At 48.3% G+C, this 20359-nt stretch overlaps 2 protein-coding genes and 1 long non-coding RNA gene across 4 annotated transcripts in view; 1 reads left to right on the top strand and 2 right to left on the bottom strand.

Annotated features, from left to right (window-relative positions):
- The window catches only part of Znf653 (zinc finger protein 653), an 18097-nt gene extending 16498 nt beyond the window's left edge, over positions 1-1599 (bottom strand). For both annotated transcript variants that reach the window (XM_028763815.1, XM_028763814.1), the window contains exon 1: positions 1271-1599. In XM_028763815.1, coding sequence (XP_028619648.1) covers positions 1271-1563 — 293 coding nt within the window. In that variant the 5' untranslated portion in view covers positions 1564-1599. The remainder of the gene's footprint in view (positions 1-1270) is intronic.
- LOC114618151 lies at positions 1228-15462 on the top strand. The gene is made up of 3 exons (XR_003710924.1): positions 1228-1386; positions 5807-5908; positions 14584-15462. It is a non-coding gene; the product is annotated as an uncharacterized LOC114618151 (long non-coding RNA).
- Ecsit (ECSIT signalling integrator) lies at positions 2314-15083 on the bottom strand. Its single transcript, XM_028763816.1, has 8 exons — positions 15005-15083; positions 7996-8113; positions 5785-6202; positions 4562-4785; positions 3745-3802; positions 3488-3636; positions 3052-3157; positions 2314-2644 (listed from the first exon to the last, which is right to left on the bottom strand). Exons 2-8 carry the CDS (start codon positions 8089-8091, stop codon positions 2388-2390), a joined length of 1308 nt encoding a protein of 435 aa, XP_028619649.1. The 5' UTR covers positions 8092-8113; positions 15005-15083; the 3' UTR covers positions 2314-2387.
- Positions 15463-20359: the final 4897 nt, after the last annotated feature.

Here is a 20359-nt window from a genome sequence, read left to right on the forward strand (position 1 = left end):
GGATCATTCATCCAAATGAGTGCAAACAAGAGCACAACCAGAGAGCCTGAAGCCTCACTACGGGCCACATCCTTCCTGAGCTCTCTGTTTTCCTTCTGTATTTATTTGAGACAGAGTATTCTTATGTAGCTCTGGCTGCAAGCCAGACAGATACTATCAAATCCAGTGTTCACAACATGCAGCAACTGGCTGGGAAGCTGGGGCATCAGCTGGAGATCCAAGTTGAGCTTTCCTTCCACAGCTGACCTTCCAGCTTCTCTTTCCACTGTGGATATCTGTGTTACGGGACAACAGGGGTAATCTCTGTTGGAAATGCTTCACCTTCTTGTTGTTCTTAAGGGCACAGGGTTTTTTACTCTTGGGCATTTCTGCTGTTCTCTTCCTGTCCCAGAGTAAGAGGGCCCAACCCTATCCCAGACAAAAGGCACTGGAGGACACTGAGACAAACATGCTTGAGTCTCAAATTGGAGGGGGCATTCATACTTTCAGAGCCAGCTTCTAGTATGAGCAAGCAGCACATGACAATTTAGCAATACTCTGACAACTACAGTGTGGTGAAACATTCATGATCTTAGTCTGATCCCTAGAACGCACATGCTAGGAGAGGACTAGCTCTGCAAAGCTGTCCTCTGCCCTCCACATGTAGGCCTACATCACACAGTACAAATACACAATAATAAAATCTTAAAAGAGCTCTCATGTCAAGCCTGGCACATGCCTTTAGTCAGGATGCACCCAAGTAGCCCTGACATGGTAGTTGAAACAGAGGTGGCTGGGTTAAGACGCTTTCTTGTAGAGGATTGGGGTTTGATTCCCACAACCTACACGGTGGTTCACAATGGTGGTTTCAGGGGATCCGACACCCTTTTCTGACCTCTGCAGGCCGTAAGCATGCATGTGGTACACATATATACACGAAGGCAAGGCACTCATACACAGAAAATCAAGAGTGCCCAGCACCTTTGGAGGTTTACACCTGAGAGACAGCACCATGCCAGGCCAGTGGAGGCGGGGTCGACTCCTCAGACGGGCCAGTCAGAGCTTCTGAAGGCGGGCAGAGGGGTGGGGCAAGGCTTGTATTGGGTAGTCAATGGGTCGGAGGCAGAGCCGCGAGGAGGCGCGTGAGGGGTCTGGGCTGCCTAAGCCTGAGACCAAGGCCCGCCAGGATGCCCGGGGCGGGGCCTCGCGCTCTGGGGGCGGGGCCCCGCTCCTCTCGTCCCTCCCTCCGGCTTCTTCGCTCCCTCCCTCTCCCGGCCCCGCGCCCCCTTACCCGTGGCGGCCGCTACGCTGGCCACGCTCCAGCGAAATGAGGTAGGCGGCGAGTTTGGCGTCGCTCCAGCCGCTGCGGCGTCTCAGGTCCACCCAGGGGCCGTGCGCCTCGCCCAGGTACACGCGCCGCACGTCGTACTTCTTCCGGGACTCGAGCCGCCTCCGTGCCCGGTCCGACTCGGTGAGCCGCGGCCGGCCCCGAGTCTTTCTGCCTGCCGCGCCTTCCTCTGCCGCCGCCTCCCCGCTTGCGCCCGCCTCCGCCTCCGCCCCGGGCTCTGGAGCCCGCTCCGCCATCCCCCCCCTCCCTGGTTACCGGCCTCCCCCGTTGTTAGGAGCCTCGACCGGAAGTGGCGCGCCTAGTCTGCGCCGCCGGGAAATTTCTCACAGGGTCTTCTCTGCCCGCGGCGCCAAACGGGGACAACTAGCCAAAGCTGCGCATGCGCATAGTCCGTCGGGCTCGGGCCTTGGAAGTGCGCTCTGTTTACAGTCAGTTATTTGGGAGGTAGAGGCAGCTGGGTCCAGAAACTCAGGTTATCCTTGCTTCTCTCTTGAATTCTAGGGCAGTGTGGTTAAAGATTTTTTTCAAAAGAGCTGGAGAAATGGCTCAGTAATTAAGGGCACTCACACTGCTTTTTCAGAGGACCTGGGTTCAAATTCCAGCACCCAGATGGCAGCTCAGAACTGTCTGTAACTCCAAGATCTGGCATTCTCACTTAGACATACACACATGCAAAACACCAGTGCACATAAAATAAAGGTAAATACATTTAAAAGATGTTTTTAAAGGCCAGCAAGATAGCTCTGCAGGGAAAGGTGTTTGCTGGAAAACTTGACAATCTGAGTTGAATTTCCCAGATTCACAGGGTTGAATGCCCGAACAAACTTCAGCAAATGGTCTTCTGACCTCCACACATCCCCCCCCCATACCATAAATACATAAATGGAATTTTTAAAAAGATATATTTTTAAAAAGGAGGGTCCTGAGGTGGTAAACGCAGAAGATCCCATGCCTAACATCTGAAGGGAAGCCACAAGTCCAGGGAAGAGGTTTTGATTTTTTTATTTTCTCCATATTATTTCATACCAGTCCAGTCTTTTCTCTTCATGCCAGCTCTGACTCAACTTTGACCCTGCTGCTGCCGTGCCTGAATGGCCTCGTCATCTTCCTCTGGACCCTTGGGAGGACTGTGGTGAGGGGACTGTCCCTCCAGCCTTGAGGTTGTCAGGAGCTCCCCCGAGGACCTGGCCAGGCGGAACACCACTGGGATCTGTGCCAGGGCTGGGTTGGTCTCCTGCAAGCCTTGAATCCACTTGACCAATGTTGCCTGATCTTGGGCACCAGCCATGCACATAGCGAAGACAGGGCCTTCTGTCACTGTTAGCAGAGGAATTTGTGCTCTCACCACCTTGAGGTACTCTGACCTCCTGTCATGAGCACCTCCATGAGTTCACACACAGCCCCCTTTGCCACATAAATGTTCTACATTTCCCCTGGGCCATGCCACCTGCTGCTTCAGATACTACCAAGAAACTAAGTTTGACCCCTAACTTGGAGGCTACCATGTGCCTCTTAACTCCCCCAAATATAACTTGACTGTTCCCTGCTGACCTAAGGCTTGTATCTATTCTGGTCATGTCACTAGTCAGTGTAGAATGCTCCATAAAAGATATTACAAGGGGAGAGAGAGTAGCCAAGGAGAGGTATCCTGGGGGGCACATGACCCCTCATTGTGTGGAGAGTAGAGAAACAGTACCACACAGGTTGCTGAGACCTGCTTTTACCTTCATCCACGTCAAACTCATAGTTGTCCCAAGCACTCCTTGAGTATTCCAGGTCCAGCTTCACTGGGTAGTACAGGTTCCACTCTTCTGGGATTTCCTCTATTGTCTACCTCAGGCAAAAAGCAGGCAGGATTAGAGGCCGGAACACAAACCCTGGTCCCTCAGCTGAGCCTTCAGGACAGTGCCAGCCCCACACCCAACACAGAATCTGTAGTACTGGCTAATCTGGAAGTCACTGTGTAGACCAGGCTGGCCTTAAACTCAAGAGCTCTGCCTGCCTTTGTCTCCTGATTACTGCTATTTATGTCTTTTTTTAAAAACCATTTATGCATACCCCTGTATAACTCAGAGGACAACTTGTAGGAGTCAGATCTCTCCTTCCACCACATGGGCCCTAGGGATCAAACTTAGGTGCTGAGGCTCGGCAGTGACTCACCTCTTCCTCAGGAGGCGGCAGGTCAGCTCTTAGGATGTGATAATAGATGCACTTATTACGAAGCCAGAGAGGATAGGGGCCCTCAACAAAGACAGGCCTGGATGGGTTGTGGCGGGCCAGGGCAGCTTGCTGATCTGGACTCTGGATTCCTGGTGTAGAGATGAGAACCTGTTGGTGCCTTAGTAGCAAAAGGCCCAGAAGTTCATTTAGTGGGCTCAGAGGGATCCAGCAGAAACTGGGACAGGCTGGGGCCTTACCTACAATGTAAGGCTGTGTGGGATCTTCCATGCCTGTTGAGTCACTGGGCAAAGACATCTGAAAGGAAGAGCAGGGCTGTGACTCCCCAACCTCTACAGGGGAGCCTGAGCGCAAAGGGAAGGGGGTGCTTCCTGAGCAACTGCACCACATCACTAGAAGTAGCCCTTCTCTCCTTCCTTGTAGCCAGCTTGGCCTGAGTGCCAGCACTGAGTTTACCCTGAAGCCATCCCGCTTAAGTTCAACCCCATTGACCTCATCCAAGTCACTGTACCTACGTAGCTCAGTTTATCCATGCGCAAAAATGGCAGTAACAGAAAGTAACAGTTCTTCAGATGGCACCAAGAACCTGACCAGCTGGGAGTGCTTGCCTAGCATAAAGCATACAGCATAAAGACAAGCTTCTCTCTTTTGTCACACCACTAGGAATGCAGCCACATGCCCTGAACAAGGAAAGCAGGTATCCTCCCACTGAGCCACACCCCCAGTCCCTCTCCTATAGGGACGAAGCTCTGGCTGACACAGAGCTCCATATGTATGGGCCACACCTGGCCCATCAGTCAAGTGCTAGGATTAAGGATATGAGCCACTGTGCCTGGCTGCTCTTTTCTCTATAATGTACTCAGCCTGCAGAATTTTGTTACAGCAACAAGAAGAGGACATAGGGACTTTTCTTACAATGGGTAAATAGACTAAGACAGGTCTACCTGCGGTAATAAGGAATGACCATGATCACTGTCAGGACACCAGCAGAAGAACCCAGGGAAGCAATAAAGCCCGGCCAGGGATGGTGGCTGCAGTATAAACAGCAATGCGTACCTGGTAGACAGTGACTTTAGCACTGAGATCAGGCTCCATGTGTCGCAGGCCTAGCTTGGCCAGGTCCAAAGGGTCCTGGGGAAGATCTCGGGGCACTGGGTAGGGGTTGATATTCTTGAAGCGGGTGAACCACAGCTTCATCCGCAAGAACTTGAGCATGGGGTAACTTTTGCGCCCAAATATCTGAATCAGCAAGAACTCTGTCTCTGTGTTGGGCATGACTCCTGTTTTGGGCAGATCCAAGCACAGCCTCAGAGAGGCAGGATATAGTTAGACACAAGTTTGAAGTCAGGAAGAACAGAATTAAAAGGAATTTATTTTTCATGATTTTTTCATTATTCTTACTTTGAGACAGGGTCTTGCTACTACCTATGTAGGTAGCCCTGGCTGGTCTGGAAGTTTATCATCTGTAGAACAGAACCCACAGACATCTGCCTGTCTCTGCCTTCTAAGTGTTGGGGTTAAAGGTGTGCACGACCACATCTGGCCCATCAATGTTTTTTGTTGTTTTGTTTGGGGCTGAGGCTGAGGCTAGGGTACAGTTGAGTAGAGTGTTGGTCTAGTACACACAGCTGAAGGCTTGAATTCCAGCACCATATAAACAGCGCACTATAGCACATGCCTGTAATCCCAGCACTCGAAACAGTAGGCAAAAACCAGCCAAAGCCAGGCATGGCTACTCAGCACAGCAAATTCAAGAACAGCCTGGGCTATACAAGACCATGTAAAGTGTATGTGTTGGGGAAAGAGGGCTGGAGAAAGAAATGGCTCAGTAATTAGGAACATGGACTGTACCACTTTTAATTGCAGTTCCAGGGCATCCACCATCCTGTTCTGGCCTCCTTGGGCACCAGAACTCCCACACCCACTAACACACAGCATACACCTGATTAAAAATAAATCTTGAATCTTAAAAAGAAAAAAAAAATGTAGTGAAGGATGGGCTTGAACCTCTGTGTACCCCTCACTGCCAAGAGCTGAGATGACAGGTATGCACCTGAGGTTATTAGATACTGGGGATCAGCCCTGAGGCGTCCCAGGTGAGTCATCCTTCAACTTGTCTACAGCCCTAGGTTCAATAATTGGAAGAGGGAGAGTTTGGGGAGGGGGGGCGAGTGAGCGCAAGCACGAGTGTGGGAGGGAGGGGCGAGCAAGGGACTTGGAAACCAGAAAGGAGGAGAGTGGAGCAGGGTGTGAAGGAAGGCTGGGCCCACTTCCCTTACCGTGTCGTTCCATCTGCTCCAGGACGGCGATCCCACATTCCTGCTGCCGTGGGTAGTGGACAAAGATGCGCTGGATAACGTTACGGGGCCGGAAGACCTCCTTGGGGAAAACATCCAGCAGCAGGTTGTATACTGACAAATCCCGTTCCACACCAAACTCTGGCATCTTGCGCAATGCTAGGTAGATGAAGTCCACGTGGCCACGCTTGCGTACGTTGTGTGCCCCAAAGCTGCGCACTGCATTCAGGAAGCTTGCCTTGTCCTGCTCCCCATTTCCTGATGGCCTGAACAGGTCTTCATGCATTTCTGGACCCTTGATGGGCTTCTTTTGGGGGTCAGGGGGACGAGGAACCAACCACACTTCATCCTTGTGTGTAACTACACTACAGTGGAGGCCTCGTGGAGCCTGGAGGACCACCTGGGGAGAAAGGATGGTGTTCTGCTTTTTGTTTTCTGTTTCCTAACAAAGGTACCCTGGACATCATGGAAGACCTTTTAGGAGCTTAGATATCAGGACATTACACTGCCACATGGTAGTACACGCCTGAAATCCCAACCCCCAGGCTATGGGAGGAGAATTGAGAGCTCAAAGCTTGCTTGAACCACACATTCATGTTCTAAGGCCATTTGGGATTACATATGGTACATACACACACACACACACACACACACACACACACACATATACATGTTTGTGTGTATGCACAAAGAAAACGTCAAGAAGTATCAGCAGGACCAGCTTGATGGCTCTGAGGATAAAGCACTCACACAGATTTGACACAGATGTATGCATCCACACATGTGCATACCCGAGTTTCACAGTGTGGTGGTTTGACTATGCTTGGTCCAGGATGTGGCACTATTAGGAGGTGTGGCTTTGTTGGAAATGTTTCATTGTAAGGGCAGGCTTTGAGAACCCCTCTTAGCTCCCTGGAAGCCTGTTTCTCCTGATTGCCTTTGAATCAAGATCCAGAACTCTGGGCTCCTCCTCTAGCACCATGTCTGCCTGCACGCTGCTATGCTTCCTGCCATGATGATAATGGACTAAACTTCTGAAATTGTTAGCCAGCCCCAATTAAATGTTGTCCTTTATAAGAGTTGCCTTGATCATGGTGTCTCTTCACAGCAATAAAACTCTAACTAAGACACATATATACACACCACACACCGTTGTAGTCTGAATGAGAAGTTCCCCGTAGGCCTATCAAACTCTGCTTACAGCAATCACTTGTTTGTCTAGACCAAATTTCCCAAAATAACAAGGTCAGGGTCTTTACAGCAACCACCCTACTTATGGACACCAACTTCTGTCCTAGTTAACTTTTCTGTTACTGTGATGAAGTACCACGGGCTGGCAGCCAGCCTGGCCTGTTGTATGGTACTGGCTTTGAAGCCAGGAAGGAAGCAAGAGTCCTGAGAAGGTGGGTACTCCCAGAAGACCATTGTGTCAGTCTGTGAAAGAGAAGCTTGGGTTGCTGAGCAGACCTCAAGATATTGGTGATGTCAGAGCCATGAGATTTCTGCCAAGGACAGCCGCACACAGGGAGTGGAGCCAGTCTGGGGCGTGGAATGTTTTGGGGCGGCAGGGCTAGAGGAGTAGGGCTATCTGAGCGTGTTGGAACTGACACCTAACACATTGGAGCTACAGGGCTGAGAGTTTGCCCTGCCAGGATATCACTCTTGCTTTGGTTCAGTGTTTCTTCATTATGGCTTCACTCCTGCCTTTTGGAATGGGAAGACACAGTCTGTGCCATTCATTCCCTGATGGAAGTGTGTGATCTACTTCTACTTCTTAGGATGTCACAGTTGAGAGATTGCCTGAGTCTCAGGATAGACTTTGGACTTAATGATATTGATACTGTGAAAAACCATAAGGAACTTTTGAAATTGAATGAAATGCATTTTGCATTATGATACTGCCAGGAGTCTCTGGGGCCCGGGAGAGAGGCAGATTGTTATGGTCAGAATGAGAAATGTCCCTCACAGGCTCCTGTATGTGAATACCTGGCCCAGCTGGTAGTGCTGTGTGGGGAGGTTATGGAGCCTTCAGGACTGAAGCCTTGCTGGAGGTGGAGTAGAGGCTGTGTAACAGCTTCTCGTTTACAGCTGGTTCTCCTTCCTAAGTGCCTGAGATGGGGTCTGATTCTGAGAGGGTGAGAGCAAAGCCCAGGCCTTCCCTTCTCCTCCCAAAAATGCCCAGCCTGTGGTTACCTGAGCAAAGGGAGTTCCTGAGAGGGCAGTCCTGCAGATGCCTCCCCAGCCCCTAGAGAGGCCTCGGGCCAGCAAGTTGACCTGCACCCAGCTCATGCCTCTGTAGATTCAACCACACCTAAGTGAGAGAGATTGGGACAGCATTAGCCTGCAGCACACCTTCCATGAGACAGGGCATCACTGTGACAAAGAGCACCGTTCAGACAGAAGAGCCTAGTCCACCAAACTCCAAGGGTTACTTCTGTTTCATTTTGTTGTTTTTAAGATAGAGTATCATATTGCCCAGGTATCCAAGGGCGGTCTTAAATTCCTGAACCTCCTGCCTCTGTTTCCCCAATGCTGAGATTACAAGTGTGAGCTACCATGCTTGGCAAACTTTCAAATTATATTTACTGATTTATTGTGCGTGTGTGTGTGCATGCACGTGCGTGCACTTGTGTGGAGGTCAGAGGATAGCGTGGAGAATCGGTCCTCTCTCCCACCATGTGGGTCTCAGCATTGAACTTAGCTTTCCAGGCTTATGGCTCATGCCTGGCAGTTCTTCTACTTCAGTTTTTTTGAAAGATCTGTATGTTTATTTTGTGTGTATGTGTATACACAGGTTCACAGGCTATAATACTTTTGTGGGGGCCAGAGAACAACTTTTCAATAGCCTTCTACCTCACTGTAGGACTGCCATGACATCGGGCTTTTTTAAAGATGTTTTAAATTACTTTTATCTTATATGTATGGGTGTTTTGCCTGCATGTCTCTCTGTTGTACTGCACGCATGCCCAGTGCCCATGCAGGCCAGAAGAAGGTGTTGGCTGCAGTGAGAGATGGCTGAGTTACCATGTGAGTACTGGGAATCAAACCTAGTCCTTTGGGAGTGCTCTTAATGGCTGAGCCACCTCTCCACTCTCAGGCTCCCCAACCCCCTTTTTGAGACAATGTCCTACTATGTAGCTCTGGCTGGTCTAGAAGTTGCTATGCAGACTAGGCTGGCCTCAAACTGCACAGAGATCCCCAACCTCTGCCTCTGGGGCATTGGGATTAACAGCATGTACCACCATATTTTCTGAGACAGCCTTTCATTGAACTGGAGCTTACCAGTTCAGCTAGATTGGCTGGTCAGTGAGCCCCAAGGACCCCCCCTTTCTTTGCCTCCTCCAGCTTTAAAAGGAAAAGAAGACAGCCTTGAGCACAAGGGTTAAGAGAAGGTTTGGGCTGGAGAGATGGCTCAGTGGTTAAGAACACCGACTGTTCTCCCAGAGGTCCTGAGTTCAGTTCCCAGCAAATGGCTCACAACCATCTGTAATGGGATCTGATGCCCTCTTCTGGTGTGTCTGAAGACAAATACTGTGTTCTCATATAAATAAAATAAATAAAATCTTAAGAAAAATAAGAGAGGGGGCTCAGAAGTAGGAGCCACCTGACAACAGGTGTGGCTTCAGACAAAATTATTACTACTTTTTAAAAAACTTTATGTGTGCATTCCTGAATGTGTATACAAATGTGCCAGACACCAGCACAGAAGACAACTTGCAATACTGAGTTCTTTCTTCTACCATGTGGGTCCTTGGGGATGGAATTCAGGTCCTTGGGGTTAGCAGCAAGCACCTTTATCCCCTGAGCCATCTCAATGCCCTCCTCCTCTTTTCTTTGTGTGTGTGTGTGTGTGTGTTTGTTTGTTTTTGAGACAGGGTTTCTCTGTGTAGCTTTGGCTGTCCAGGAACTCACTCTGTAGACCAGATTGGCCTTGAACTCACAGAGATCCACCTGCCTCTGCCTCCTGGGTGCTGGGCATGTCACTGCCACCTGGCTGGTTTGTTTGTTTGTTTGTTTAACTAAAAAAAATTCTTTTGCCATATGTATGAATATTTTGCCTTTATGTATGTGCACCACTTGAGTGCCTGGTACCTGGAGAAGTCAAACTAGGGTTTTGGATTCTCTGAAATTGGAGTTTCAGATGGTTGTGAGCCACCAAGTAGGTGCTGGGGATTGAACTCAGGACCTTATGCTTGGCAGCAAGCACTTTTATCCAGTGAGCCATCTCACCAGTCCCATCTCTTTTTTTACCCTGGGTACCTGAGATGGAACTCAGGTGGTCAGGCTCCTGCAGAAAGTACTTAACTACCTGCACTATCTCCATGGCAGCGCTATTCCTTCCTCCTGCCTGAGTGCTACTACTGGAAGCTCTGGTACAATACTGACACGTGGCCAGAGTACACAGCCTTGTCTGGCTCCTAAACTCTGGCAAAATAATCTATTCTTTCACTGGGCATGGTGGCACTCAGGAGGCAGAGGCAGCCAGATCTCTGTGAGTTCGAGGCTATCTATAGATAGGGCACAGCTTACAGACAGCACTAAAGACGAAGAAACTGACTCCCATTTTCCATCCAGAAGGTTGGAAATCAATGTGTAAATACTTGGCAATCTTTGCTCTTCTATAAAGCCAGCCCCATAGAACCCCCCAGAATCCTGAGGACTTTGTCTCAGTCAGTAGAACCCATTCTCATGAAAGAGGTCCCATGTATTCTGAAAAAGAGTTTGCTATTCTGCTTATTCTTCCCTGGGCCCTTGTCCTGAGCACTGTTTCTCAGTCAGTAGAACCCAGCCTTATGCTTACTACAATCCTTTCCTCCCGGGCCTTTGTCCTGAACACTGTTCTCCATCAACAGAAGCCATTCTTGAGGGACAGGTGCTGTGCTAGAGATAAACTTTGCAAGGGAGCTCTGATGCAGCCATGCCTAAGCGTTGTTGTAATTATTGTCACATGGAAACTTAGCCCCAAAGTTTCACTGCTTAAATGTTTAAGAAATAAATCACTTGACATTAGACTCCAGAAGTTTGGAACCAGTACCAGCTAAGTTCTGCTGACCCAGCTTTCATTCTTAAGCTCATCTGGACTGTCTCACTGCTGGCTATGACACTTGCAGTGACCACCGCAGCCAGCCTGCTCTACACAGTGAGATATTGTTTCAAACAAATAAAAAGAGTAAGTGTGGGATTTTCTCAAATATTTTCTGCATTGCCTGAAATAATCATGTAATTTTAAGGGTTTGTTCTATTAATATATACATAAATGGTCAGATATTAAACTAATCTTGCAGCCGGGCAGTGGTGGTGCACACCTTTAATCCCAGCACTTGGGAGGCAGAGGCAGGCGGATTTCTGAGTTCCAGGCCAGCCTGGTCTACAGAGTGAGTTCCAGGACAGCCAGGGCTACACAGACAAACTCTGCCTCGAAAAACAAAACAAAACAACCCTAATAGAATTCTTTTTGCATGTTTGCAAGCCCATTGTGAGCGAATTTTACAGTTGTATTCATGAGGCACTAGTTTGTAGTTTTCTTAGTATACCTGTTTGGTTTTGGTATCAGGGTAACTAGGGCACAGAGAACATGTTAGGAAGAGTTTGGATTGTTCTTGCTACCACTAAAACTTTCTGGAGATGGGTGTTGTGGCATACACCTGTAAATCTCAGCACTGAGGTGGAAACAAGAGAATCAGACTTGCATATACAGCAAGTATGAAGTCAGCCTGGGCTACATGAAAACCTGTCTCAAAAACAGGAAAAGAAAACCAAGGAAACAAAACAACAACCACAAAATGCCTTTGGGGCTGACAAGCCAGCTTTGCAGATAAAGGCAGCCGCTGCCATGTCTGACAACATGCAGAATCCCACCCCTGTGATCAAGGGTGGAAGGAAAGAGCTAACCCCACAAGTCGTCCTCTGACCTCCACTCCTCCAGTGCTGCGGGCACAGGCACAGAGCACATCAGTAAGTAAAACCAAGCGAGTAGCAACTTCCTCCAGTTCAGCCTGACGTCATAATGCACGCCTTCAGTCCCGGCAGCCAGGAGGTAAAGGCAGCCAGGCCTCTGTGAGATCCCAGCCAGTCAGGGCTACTATGAGAACTTATTTAAGGAAAAACAAAACAAATACTTTTTCTAGTATCTCCCAACTTGGCTCAAAAACCTCCCTCCCACTCCCTGCTTTCTGGTCATTAAAACTACACCTAAGTCATGTCAATGAACTGGCTCCTTCCTCAGCAACCTGATAGCTACCCTAGTCATGTCAGTAATGGCAGTCCAATGAATTGGTGTGCTCAACACTTTGAAGAAGCAATGACTTCAAGGTTTCTTTTTTTTTTTTTTTTCTGGTTTTTCAAGACAGGGTTTCTCTGTGTAGCTCTGGCTGTCCTCACTGTGTAACTCACTCTGTAGACCAGGCTGGCCTCGAACTCAGAAATCCATCTGCTTCTGCCTCCCAAGTGCTGGGATTAAAGGCATGCGCCCCACTGCCCTGCAACTTCAAGGTTTCAACTTTCTCACTTTCTCCCAAGTATCAGATAGTGATGTCCCCTCCCCTATAGCCTTTGTTAATGTCCTTGGGTTTCTTCCTGGCATCCATGCCTATTTCTTGACCAATCATGAGATGCCTTTCAATGTCCACAGTGTCTGCAAAGCTGAGGGTACAGACAAATGCCCTGGGAGCACAAAACCTGAAGATTCAGGCTTAGTGGAAACATGTACACACTTCTGACAACTTTTAGGTGAGAGATACAGCTGCTGGCCTGAGGAAATGTAACTGGACTGGACTCAGGCTGTTACTGGGTAGTACAGACGTGGCCTAGACTCCTCCAGTGAGCTGCTGGGCCCAGTGAGCCTCTGCTAGATTCCCTCAGTGAGGGGCTGGTAGTGTGACTCAATAGTAGAGCCCCTGCCCTAGAATCCCCCAGTAAGAGGCTGATGGTGTGGCTGATGGTAGATCCTTGCATGGTTAGATAAGAAGACTCTAAAACTCTGCCTTGCAAATTGTGTCCCAGGACCTGTAAAATGCTGGTTCCACCTCAGGCCACGTGAGAATCTACACTGCAATACTCATAGGCGGCCCCTAAGTGTATTAGAGTGTTATGCTCATGGTTCCCTAAAGGTCTGGCTCCCACACCTAAGTATAACTTTGGTACAAACCAGCCATTCCAAACTCCATTCAGGGAACACTAACTGACAACACCTTTGCTTACTGTGCTTCTCTGGAGGTTAGTCAGAATAACCACCATCCTTCCTGGTTATTCAAGCCATACTGTAGGAATCATTCAGTGTTCACTATGCCCCTATTCAGGCAATCAGATAGTCCTGGAGACTACGTCCAAACCTATTCCTCTGCAGGTCACTGCACTAGTCCATGGTCTGCTTCCCTGCATATGTTTCTGCCCTTTCTCTCTTGCACTTCTAGTTACTTCCCTCCATTGCAAAGGAACGCTTTTAACAACAGAAACAAGGTGGGCTGGAAAGATGGCTCTATTGATAAAATGCTTGCCCTGAAAGTATGAGGACTTGAGCTGGATCCCCAGGACATACATACAAAGCTACTTGCAATCTGAGCAATATGAGGACGCAGAAACAGGTAGGTCTCTGAGCTCGCTGCTAGCCAACCTAATCAGTGAGCCACATGTCTCAGTGAAAGATCTGTCTCAAAACACACAGTGGCCAGCGCCTGAGGAACAACATCCAAGGTTGGCATTTGTCCTCTGTACACAGGTGCTTACATGTGTACATGCACTAACATACATCCCTGAATGCTGGGTGTGATAGCACATACCTGTAATCCCAGCACTTGGGAGACACAGGCTGGCAGATCTCTGAGCTTGAGGTGAGACAGATCTATATAGACATAGCAAGCTCTAGACCAGCCAGGGCTACATAGTGGGACCGTCTTAAAATGCACTAGTGAGGGGCTGGAGAGACGGCTCAGTGGTTAAGAGTACCAACTGTTCTTCCAGAGGTCCTGAGTGCAATTCCCAGCAACCACATGGTGGCTCACAACCATATCTGTAATAGGATACAATGTCCTCTTCTGGTGTGTCTGAAGACAGCGACAGTGTATAAAGTAAATAAATATTTTTAAAAAATGCACTCGTGATAGGTGTTATATCTGTAAAGCCAGCACTGGGGAGTCTGAGGCAGGAGGATGGCCTCCAGAATCAAACCAGCTGGTGAGTTCCATGGCAGTCTGAGCTACAGTAAAGTCCTGCCTAAAATTTAAATAAATAAGAGCGGGAGAGATAATTCAGCTGGGAAAGGAACTTGCTGTCAGAACAAAGCAAACCTAATGACCTGAGTGAGTTCAAACCCTGGAACCAACATAAGGTGTATGCATAAAACTGCAGAGTTGTCCTCTGACCTCCACCATGCACCATGGCACATGTATGCTCCCCCCACAACCAAAATAAAAACTTCAAAGTAAATACACATCGGATGGATTCTACCTGCTGTACTTCCCCCATCTCTTGTAGCTCCAGCCACACTGTTTATGAAACAAGACAAGTTATTGGTCCCACAGGCTTTGAACTTGTTTTACCCTCTGCCTACTACTATCTTGGTGTATGGATGTAATCCAGCACTCAGAAGGCTGGAGCAGTGATGAGTTGGAGGCCAGCTTGGGATACATAAAGACTCTTGTCTCAGGGAAAAACACATTGCTTGCAACAATCACTGTTCTGAAGTCACGAAATTACCTGTTCTGTTTGTTTGTGATTTGCTCAATAATTGGTTCTCTTAGGTAATACTTTTTAAAAATGTTTTTCTCATTGTGTCTCCACCAGCTAGGCCAGTGCCTGGTACATGGTAAATGCCCAACACCGATCAACTGTGCGTGAATAAGTAGTAAGTTTCTACAAAACGTAGAAAAATCTTAACAGCGAGGTAGCGTGTGTGCGTGTGTGTGTGTGTATGTATGTGGGTGGCCTGGCACAATTCCGGGTCTCTGAGAGAGGCTGGAAGGTTCCAATGCCTGCCTCACAGACCAAGTGTGGCCCGAGTCCGCTGTCCCACCTGTGAAACCGAACGCCTTCAGCAAGAGGTGCCCAGCAACCTTTCTTCACACGTTCCCAAGCCTGCACCCCAAAAGGTCACAGTGCCCTGATTCTGAGGCCAAGTTGAAGGTTATCCTCCCCGGCTCTACCAGGCCTGGAAGTGGACGCCCCAATCGTAGACAGTCCCATAGCCTTCCCACACGCGACCCACCTACTCACGCGGCCAGCCGAGGACCCGAGCCGGCTCGGTGGGACCGCTGGGCGCCGTCATGTTGAGCCACAGAGCTTCCGGTTACGAGTCGAAGGTGACAGCAAATCAGAAAAGCCTATGACGATAGGTCCCGCCCTCAAGAAGAGATCCACCAATAGGAAGGCGGGAAGACACTGGTTTCGCTTCAGGGACAGGCCCTGCCTCTCACTGAACGCCAGAAGCCTGGAGACCTTGGGTACCTGCGCCAAAGCGCTGGATCGGGTGCCCCGGCGTCCGTTCGGTCCAGTTTCCTCCCCCGTGATGGTAAATTATTATTGTTACGGATTGGAAGCACCACATCCGGTTCGGAGCCCAGGGCCTCTTGCGTACTAAACAAGCACTCTACCGCTGGCAACTAAGCCACAGCCCCAAGTCCCAGGATTTATTCTTTTTACTAAACGGGTTTTGTTTGTTTGTTTGCTTGTTTGTTTGAATTGTTTGAGTCAGGATCTTGCAATGATACTCACTCTGGTCTCAAACCCTGGATTCAAGAGACCCTCAGGGTTCAGCCTCCTGAACAGCTGGAACTTCAGGTGGGCAACACTGCCAACAGCTTTAACAAATGTCAAGCTATGTTTATTCTTATCGTGTGTTATGTGTGTAAATCTATGTGAGCACGTTCGTATGGAAGTCAGAGGACAACTTAGGGGGAATGTTCTTTTCATGTGGGTACTGGGATGAAACCTGGGTCATCAGGCTTGGCTTCGAGCACTTTTAACGCCCTTTAATAAAAATTTTTGAAGTTTGAATTCATCTATGTGAGATGGCCATATAAGTACAAGTGCTACTGTGAGGAAGGACATGCATTCCTGACACCCCTCTCTCCCGCCCCAACAGGGAGTCTAGATTGACTCTTCAGACCACCCACACGAAGGGCTGAAAGGCCTATGGAGTGTGTGTAGATGATTGGATCCCCCTGGAATTGTTCTGTGCATGTATAGATGATATATATATATATAATGGTTAAATAGAGGTTTTTTGTTTTAAAAACGCTTGGGGGGGGGGGTTGAGACAGGGTTTCTCTGTGTAGCTCTGGCTGTGTCCTGGAACTCACTCTGTAGACCAGGCCAGTCTCAAACTTAGAAATCTGCCTGTCTGCCTCCCAAGTGCTGGGATTAAAGGCGTGTGCCACCACTGACCAGTTTAAATGCATTTTTAACATTGTTTTACTTTGGGGGTGGTGCATGTGGTGATAATTTGCTAGAATCTATCCTGCCAGTCCCAGGGATTGAACTCAGGCCATCAAACTCCGTAGTGCTTTAACCAAGTCAACCTGCCAACCCCATAAGGAATCATTTTAAGACAAGGTTTTGTATAGCCCAGACTAGCCTTGAATTTCTGTGTAGCTGAATTTGGCTTTGATCTTCCTGCCTCTTTGGTCCTGGGATCGCAGGCCTGTACCACTATGCATTGTCTCCAGTGATGGGATACAGTTCAGAGCCTCTTACATTGTAGGCAGGTACTCTACCCACCGAGGTATAGCCCCGGTCCTTTTGTTTTGATTAGACAGGGTCTCACTATGTTGCTTGGCCTGGCTGGCCTAGAACTCTTTATATAGACTTGGCTAGCCTTTGTTTATGGCTCTGTTTGGCAGTGTAAACCTGGAAGAGCGGGGTCTCAACGTGAGGCAGACTAAAGTCTCATGCAATAGGCACCTGTAACTCAGATCTTCAGGCAAGTTACACTTTGAGGGTTAAGGAGCATCGCATGGGTGAAGTGTTCAATTATAAGGCCACACGTGGCACAAAAATGTTTTCCCATAGAGGCACATGAATAACAACAGCTGAAGTAAATGCACTCCTATCCACTACACCTGGGGGAGGAGCACGAAAACACATTCCAAGAACAGTTCTGTGTTTTGAAGAAACTGAGGTCACAAGAGTCATGCCTTGTTTTCTTAGAGCACTCAGAATTCTCACACAACTCCATTCTTGCAGTGTGTTCCAGCGGGCCTTGAATTCATGGAGACCTGCAGATGCAGTGCACGCCACTGCAGGCGCTGCTGCTGTAGACCCGGGCATAGATAGATAAGCATCCTGTGCCACTGTGCTTGATCACTGGATTAACTATTTTGAGGATATTAGCTATTTTTTAGGATTTTAGGATAACTATTATTATGTAGCCCAGGTTAGCCTCAAACTGGATCTGTAGCTAAGAAAAGGAAGAAGCAGGGAAAGGAAAGTGAGCAAGCCCAGCAGGCACCTGTCGTCCTAGAACTCAAAAAGTGGCGGCAGGAGAATCAACAGTTCAGAGTCACCCTTGACATGGTGGAGCCTGGGCTACATAAGACCCTGACTCCATAAAAAGGACAGAACTTAACCCAGGTGTGGACTTTCGAGGAGATGTCACTGAGGGGTGATTGGGACACATGAAGTCACCAGAAGGCGGCCCAGTTAGTGAATACTGGTGGCTTCATATGAAGAGAAGAGGCAGAGGCAAGCGCACCTCTTAGAGCTCAAGGCCAGCCTGGTCCACCTAGCCTTTTCCAGTCAAGCTAGAGCTACATTATGAGAAATTCTGTCTCAAAAAGTATGTGTACTGGGAGGACACGGAGGACATGCTCATACTCCCTGTCTCTTGCCATTCAATGCTTTGCACTTACTGGGCACTCTGCCAGCAAGAAAGCATCGCTCAGTGTTGAGCCTTTGAACCTCCAGGACATATATTAAACTGAATGAATGCATTTTTATAAAGCTACTCAGTCTTGAACATTTCACTATAGTAACATGGAACAGATTGATAAACCCAGCCAAGGCAGGGGTAGATCTAGGGCCTAGATTTCTCTCTGCCAGCCCCTTGCTGCTTAGTTAAGACTGTCTCGTGAGAGATGATGGGCATGCTACTGACCTTTCTATGACCTTTTGGACTATGGCTTCTTCCTTAGTTACTTACTATACAAGTAGGGTGTTCTAGCTGGGTGAGACCAGGGGTCAGCTTCAAGGGGCCAGTTACAATGTTATGACTTTCTCTTTGCCTTTGATGGTTAATTTTTTAAAGATTTTGTATTATAATTATTGACTATGAATCTCTGACTAGCCTGGAACTTGCTATGTAGACCAGGCTGGCCTTGAACTCACTAAGATCTACCTACTTCCGCCTTCCAAGTACTTGGATTAAAGGCCTGTGCTACCATGTCCAGATAGTTCTATTATTTTTATTTATGTGGTGTGTGTGTGCGTGTGTGTGTGTGTGTGTGTGTGTGTGTGTGTCTGTGTATGAATATGTGCACTTGTGTGCAGTGCCTATAAAGGCCAGAAGAGGGCATCAGATCTGAAACTGGAGTTACAGGAAGTTGTAAGCTGCCTGCCATGGGTGCTGGGATCTAAACTTGCTCTTGCTGGCATTGAAGGCACATGCAACACTTAAGTGCAAGCAAAACACTCATGCACATAAAACTTTAAAATGAGTAAAGGCTTTAAAATGAAAAGGTACCACCGGGCAGTGGTGGCACATACCTTTAATCCCAGCACTTGGGAGGCAGAGGCAGGCGGATTTCTGAGTTTGAGGCCAGCCTGGTCTACAGAGTGAGTTCCAGGACAGCCAGGTCTACACAGAGAAACCCTGTCTTGAAAAACCAAAAAAAAAAAAAAAAAGGAAAGAAAAGGTACCATGGGGCTTCATGTGTAGTTCAGTGATAGAGTGCTTGCTTAGCATGCACAAGTTCCTAGGTTCAATTCTCATTACTACCATTTAAAAAAAAAAACAACCCCAGAGCAGTGTAGTGAGTGATGTGCCCCATCTAAATGCATTTGCAATCCGAGAGCTGACTGATTCCTAGGACTCACGGTGGAAGGGGACAACAGATTCCCACACGTTTTCCTTTGCTCTTTACATACATGTCTTGGCTTGTGCTTGAATGCACTCACACAAGTATATAAATGTAATAAAAAATTTAAAAACAAACAGGGAGAGCTGAGGAACGCAGCCCTGAGTGGCTGATGTAAACAAGTGCTTTCACTGACACCTGTGTCCCTGTGTCCCTTGTACACAGTATAGAACACAATGGTATATTTGAGGCCCCAGGTGTCTCTCTTTATCACACAGTCCTTAAAATAACCCTAGGAAAATAGTGGAGAGTTCTGGCAGACTCCTCATCACCAGCCATGAGTCATGGTGACATCACATACCCTGGGTATGACACACACAGAAAGCACATGGTCACCTCTCCAGTATTCTTCCCAAAAAGCTTCAGTCAGGGCCAACTTATGAGACCAACTACATAGAGAATCACTGCTGAGGGGTTGGCACGGGGGTCAGGCTCACAATGGCTGAAGAACAACCACTGGAGAATCTAAGTCCATCCTTAGCTACATGTTATGTTTAAAAAGTATTTGACTTTATTTATTTGGGTGGGTCCCATGTGTCTTGTGGAAGTCAGAGGGCATTAAACGAGTTGGTCTTCTCATGGCTTCCAAGGATAAGATTGAGGTCTTCAGGCTTCGTATCAAAAACCTTTTTACCACTGAGTCATCTCAATGGTCCCCATATTGAGTCCTTAATCAGCTTGGGCTACCAGAGACCTGTATTTTAAAAAATTTTTTAAAAAAAGTCAATCCAGAATAAAATCAACCCATCTAAGGCCATGAAGCCAGGACGTTGGCGCACATCCTCGTCTTAGTCGCTGTTTTATTGCTGTGAAGAGACACCTGACCAAGGCAACTTATAAAAGAAAGCATTTACTTGGGGAGCTTGCTTACAGTTTCACAGGGTGAGTCCATGACCAGCATGGCGGGAGCATGGCGGCAGACAGGCAAGCGTAGTGCTGGAACAGTAGCTGAGTGCTCACAGCTGACCCAAAATTTTGAGTCAGAGGGACAAAGTCTGACATGAACTTTTGAAGCCTCAAAGCCCACGTCTAGGGACACACATCTTCCAAGAGGGCCACGCCTCCAACACGGCCACGCCTTCCTAAACAGCTCGCCAACTAGGGGCCAAGCATTCAAATATATGAGCTGATGCGTGGAGGCCATCATTCAAACCGTCGCGGCTCCAAAGAGAGCAAAAGGTGAGGAGTTCTGCACTTGCTGCTGTGCCGTGGCACCTCCGTCTGGCTGCAGCGGAGGCTGTGTGTGCCCTGGCTGGCCCCTTGTTTGTGTCCCGTCTTCCCTGTTGATGGGTATGTGGGATCACACGGCCACAGCAGCGGATGTTCTGTACACATTCACGGCTCTCTATACCCGCACTCGGACTTCTTGAGACTACTATGAAAGAAGACAGCCTGGGTCTGAAGCTGAGGACTTCTGTCAAATGAACTGACGGGAAATTCCTCACACACACCAGTAGCATCGGATAGCCTCCGTGTTGCCGGTACACACA

The sequence above is a fragment of the Grammomys surdaster genome, unplaced genomic scaffold, assembly GCF_004785775.1.
Source record: "Grammomys surdaster isolate TR1022 unplaced genomic scaffold, NIH_TR_1.0 140, whole genome shotgun sequence".
NCBI lineage: Eukaryota > Metazoa > Chordata > Mammalia > Rodentia > Muridae > Grammomys > Grammomys surdaster.